General features: G+C 36.8%; 1 protein-coding gene across 1 annotated transcript in view; it reads right to left on the bottom strand.

The window, feature by feature from the left end:
* LOC127648830 (TRAF2 and NCK-interacting protein kinase-like) overlaps positions 1 to 6000 on the bottom strand; it is a 156332-nt gene that overhangs the window by 26885 nt on the left and 123447 nt on the right. The window contains 2 exon segments of the mRNA XM_052133604.1: positions 5040 to 5179; positions 5273 to 5394. Of these exon segments, the coding sequence (XP_051989564.1) occupies positions 5040 to 5179; positions 5273 to 5394 (262 nt within the window).

Below are 6000 nucleotides of genomic sequence, written 5' to 3'. Positions count from 1 at the left end.
ACATACATACATACATACATACATACATACATACATACATACATACATACATACATACATACATACATACATGTATATACACACACACACACACATATATATACACACATATATAAGTGTATGTGTATATATATCACACACACATATATATACATACATACATACATACATACATACATACATACATGTATATACACACACACACACACACATACACATATATACACATATATAAGTGTATGTGTATATATACACACACACATATATATACATACATACATACATACATACATACACACACATATATAAGTGTATGTGTATATATATACACACACACATATATATACATACATACATACATACATACATACATACATACATACATACATACATACATACATACATACATACATACATACATACATACATACATACATACATACATACATGTATATACACACACACACACATATATATACACACATATATAAGTGTATGTGTATATATATACACACACACATATATATACATACATACATACATACATACATACATACATACATACATACATACATACATACATGTATATACACACACACACACACACATACACATATATACACACATATATAAGTGTATGTGTATATATATACACACACACATATATATACATACATACATACATACATACACACACATATATAAGTGTATGTGTATATATATATACACACACACACATATATATATATATATATGTGTATGTGTGTGTGTGTGTGTGTGTGTGTGTGTGTGTATATATATATATATATGTATGTCACACACACACACACAGTTGAAGTCAGACGTTTACATAGACTTAATCTGAACTCATTAAAGCTCTTTTTTTAACCACTCAATAGATTTAATACTAGCAAACTATAGTTTTGGCAAGTCATTTAGGACATCTACTTTGTGCATGACACGAGTTGTTTGTTTGTTTATTTTTAGCTCCATGTCAGCAACAAGGCTATCCATATGGCGAGAATATGGATTCCAAAGTGTTTCTCTCCGATAACTGCTGCTGCCAAAACTTTATTATCTGCTTTTGATCCACCAGTGAAAGCAGAGGAAAAGCTTATATATAAAAAATGCTGGTGGTACTAATTAGGGTGTGTCCCTGTCTTTTTGTGCTGGGTCATTGTCAAAATGATATTTGGCCTTTTTCAGATCCCACGGTGGTATAGGAAAAACATGAGCTTGGGTTAAGTTGTTTAAATTGATATCCAGGTTTTCTAGATAAGGTTTGATCCTATTTCCAATAGGTCTGATATGTCTGGGTCTGGTTTGATGTAAGTAAGATCGTTCGAAGTGACAAACCATATGGTAGGGTGGATTGCCTTAAGTTTCACTGCATATTGTAGTGCCAACTTCAAACGTCTGTTCTGGGGTGAAGGTTTTCTGGCTTCCATGAAAAGACTCTGAACAGGAGAGGTTCTGAATGCTCCTAAAGCCAGTCGTAGTCCTTGGTGATGTAAGGTGTCCAGACTTTGAATGTAGGACATTCTTGCTGAGTCATATACAAAGCATGCATAGTCTAGCTGGGATCTGACTACCACTTTGTAAAGTCCTAAAAGTACGGTGAAGTCAGCACCCCATTTTGATTTTGCCAGCACTTTTATAATATTCATTGTCTTGAAACACTTTTTCCTCAGGTTTCTCATGTCTGGAATAAGGGAGAGTTTGTTATCGAACACAAGTCCAAAAATGTAAATTTACTTTGACGGGAAAAAAAAAAAATCACTGGGTCAGGATGTAGAGACCACAAACGGCAAAATTGCATGCAAACAGTCTTTGATTTAGAAAATGTAAATCCATTTATTATTGACCATTTCTTTATCTTATTGATGCATAATTGTACTTGTCATTCGATTACATTCATATTTTGTCCTCTGTAACAATTACACAGATCATCAACATATAAACTGCAAAAAATATTGGCCATTATAAAATTAGCTATACTATTAATTTTGATACTGAAAAGTGTAAAGTGAATGCTTCCTTGAGGGACCCCTAGTTCTTGAATATGTGAATTTGACAGAGTAGTTCCTATCTGAACACGGAAACATCTATTGGACAGGAAATTGGAAATAAAAATGGTTAATTTGACTCAAAGACTGAATTCATATAGATCTTTAAGGATGCCATATCTCCAAGTGGTATCATAAGCCTCCTCCAGGTCGAAGAAAATGGCTACAGCATGTTCTTTTTTTAATAAAGCTGTCCCGTACAAATTATTCCAGTCTATTAAGTTGATCCAATGTGCATATTCCTTCTCTAAACCCACACTGGAATTAACTGATCTTGTGTTCAGATTCTAGTATCCACACTAGACAGTCATTGACCATTCTCTCCATAGTTCGACAGAGTCAGCAGGTCAGGGATATTTGGCAATAATTGTTAACATCAGAATGGTCCTTGCCTGGTTTCGGTGTGGGTATAATTATTGCTTCTTGCCAGGATGAAGGAAAAATTCCTGTTCTCCAGATGGTATTAAAAATTTCAAGGAGGAGCAGTAGTACTGTATGGGGCAGATGCTTAAATTCATAATGAATTTTGTCTGGTCCAACTGCTGTATTATGAGTGCGCTTTAAAGCTCGCGAAAGCTCCTCCACTGTGAAAGGCTGATTATATGGTTCCATATGGTTTGAGGATAAGTCAAGGGGTTTCTGTTCTTGCTGTATTCTTATTGTATTGAAATTATGTTGACAGTCTTCTAGTGAGTTCTTCTCAAAAGACTCTGATAGTTTATTTGCAATTTCCTGTTTTGTAGTTTATAGGGTGCCTTGATATTTAATATGTTGAACTTGTGGACCACCTCCCTTATTTTCCATCTTTCCCAGATCTTTTTGGATGGTTTATCTGATGTAAGACTAGAAACAAAATCCCAATTTTTGTCTCATTAATGATTCTTCGTGCTTGTACCGACACCTTTTTCATTTTGTAAGATTCTCTGTTGTTGGATGTTTGTTGAAGAATTTTTCTGATTTTTTTCCAGGATTTGATATCCTTTTTCAGGTTTAGAACCATGGTTTAGACTTTCAATGTGGCTTTGATGATGTCTTAAGAATGGTTTCATTTGCGATTTCAATTAAAGTGTCCGTAAAGATTTTTGCTAGGTCTTGGTTATTTTTAATCCTCATATTAAATTTTTCATAGCACATCAAGGTTTGAAACATGTACCAATTGGCTTTTTTGAGTTGCCATCTTGGGGTTCTTTGTTGGATGTCTAGTCTTGTAGAGGTGAGTATCAAAGAGAAGTGGTCACTTCCACATAGGTCATCCAAGGCTTTCCATGAGAAGTCAAGCAATAACTCTGGTTTGCTTATTGTCAAGTCAATGGCAGAATATGTTCCATATCCCGCATGTAAGTATTTGATGCATGACACAAGTATTTTTTCCAACAATTGCTTACAGACAGATAGTTTCACTTTTAATTGACTATAATCACAATTCCAGTGGGTCAGATGTTACATATACTAAGTTAACTGTACTAAGTATCTGTTTCAGCAACTTGGAAAATTCCCAAAAATATGTCAAGGCAATACTCATTTAGCTTCTGATAGGTGTATTGAATTGGATGTGTACCTGTGGATGTATTTTATGGCCTACCTTCAAACTCAGTGCCTCTTTGCTTGACATCATGGGGAAAACAAAGAAATCTGCCAAGACCTCAGAAAATAATTGTGGACCTCCACAAGTCTAGTTCATGCTTGGGAGCAATTTTAGGTGGACAAGTATCTATATCCACAGTAAAATTAGTCCTATATTGACATAACCTGAAAGGCTGCTCAGCAAGAAGCCACTGCTCCAAAACCACCATAAAAAAAGGCCAGGCTACAGTTTGCAAGGGCACATGGGGACTAAGATCTTACTTTCTGGAGAAATGTCCTCTGGTCTAATGAAAAAAAAAATGTAACTGTTTGGCTATAATGACTATCGTTACATTTGGAGGAAAAAGGGTGAGGCTTGGGGGTGGCAGCATCATGTTGTGTAGGTGCTTTGATGCACGAGGGACTGGTGCACTTCACAAAATAGATGGCATCATGAAGGAAAATTATGTGGACATCAGCCATGAAGTTGAAGCTTGGTCGCAAACGGGTCTTCCAAAAGGACAATGACCTCAAGCATACCTCCGAAGTTGTGGCAAAATGGCTTAAGGACAACAAAATCAAGGTATTGGAGTGGCCATCACAAAGCCCTGACCTCAATCCGATAGATAATTTGTGGGCAGAACTGAAAAGGCATGTGTGAGCAAGGATGCCTACAAACCTGACTCAGTTACTCCAGTTCTGTCTGGAGGAATGGGCCAAAATTCCAGCAACTTATTGTGAGAAGCTTGTGGAAGGCTACCCAAAACGTTTGACCCAATTTAAAGGCAATATAACAAATACAAACTAATTGTATGTAAACGTCTGACCCACTGGGAATGTATGAAAGAAATAAAAGCTGAAATAAATAATTATCTCTACTACTATTCCGAAATTACACATTCTTAAAATAAAGTAGTACTGATTTAAGACAGGGAATGTTTTCTACGATTAAATGTCAGAAATTGTGAAAAACTGAGTTTAAACGTTTTTGGCTAAGGTGTATGTAAACTTCTGACTTCAACTAATATATATATATATATATATATATATATATATATATATATATATATATATATATATATATATATATATATATATATATATAGACTTTTTTTTTTATACAGGAGGAGCTCTGCAAAAATAACTCTTTGGAGGTTAATATTTACGCAATTAATTAAACAGACACTTCTAGCTATGCAAGATTTATTTTGTGTGTTGTTGTGTTCTAACTAGCAAGTGTCAGACTGAGCAAGCTTGCTGAGCAAGTAAGTTAAAGTCATTGTATTTATAGAACTTACCTAAAAACAACACACTGGATTAATGACACAAACTTTTTGGGGGTTCTTTTCCATTGAAATTGAGGACAAAAGACATACAGGGCACTTACATTGAAAAGGCTGAGGGCCTTACCTCTAGGCTGGTTCCTCTCACTGGATCCCAGATGGGAGCCACCCTGAGAGGTGGGTGTGCTGGAACTGGATGAGCTGTTACTGCTGGTTCTCTGCAGAGCCATGTCCAGAGACAACTCAGTCCGCCTCAGGTCAGGATTACTTCATAGTTCAAAACAGAAAGATACAGTCAATAGATAGTCAAACACCAACATAATGCAACACAAACAGCTTGTGATCTGGTAGAGTGCTCACCTGGTGCGTATGAGCTGAGGAGCTGCTCTCCGCCCTCCACCTGATTCTCCATTCCCTGGAGAGTTCTGGAGAGCTGGGGAGATAGAGGTGGTCCGCTGAGGCACCTGGGTAGTACTGGACAACTTTAATCAAAAGCACAAATGACCAAATGTCAGAGAGATATGGGATAATAGCACGATTGCCAAAACTCCAAATGAGAGCGGGAACCCCTAATCGTGAACACGAGGAGGTTACCCCATGTGACTATCCTCCCTAGCAACCGGGCCAATTTGGTTGCTTGGGAAACCTGGCTGGAGTCACTCAGTACGCCCTGGAATCGAACTCACGACTCCAGGTGTGGTAGTCAAGTGTCAATAATCTCTGAGCTACCCAGGCCCCCATATGAATTTTAAGCAATGCTATTGCCATTGTAAGGTGAAAAGAACTGCTATTGAGATGATTGACAGTGGAATGACGTTGACGTTCTCTGGAAAATTTGGGCTTTGAGGTAAATTCCTCTAATCTACTTGCAAGATATGGCTGGACATGTAATCTCGACATGGCAGCCACCATCAGGGGTGACCGGCCTCAAAGAAAAAACAGCTTTTTCTAGGACCCTGATTTTAAGGAGCGTGTCTTAAAATCTCATGTGATTGTATATAATTTTAAACACATTTTTCAAAAGTGCCATTCATTACTACAGGTGTAAAACATACTTTGTGCACCAATAAGTGCACTGCTGTTGTTCT

The sequence above is a fragment of the Xyrauchen texanus genome, chromosome 9 (genome assembly GCF_025860055.1).
Source record: "Xyrauchen texanus isolate HMW12.3.18 chromosome 9, RBS_HiC_50CHRs, whole genome shotgun sequence".
Taxonomy (NCBI): Eukaryota; Metazoa; Chordata; class Actinopteri; order Cypriniformes; family Catostomidae; genus Xyrauchen; species Xyrauchen texanus.
Note: the sequence above shows the minus strand (reverse complement) of the source record. Positions and strands in the feature narration are given on the sequence as shown.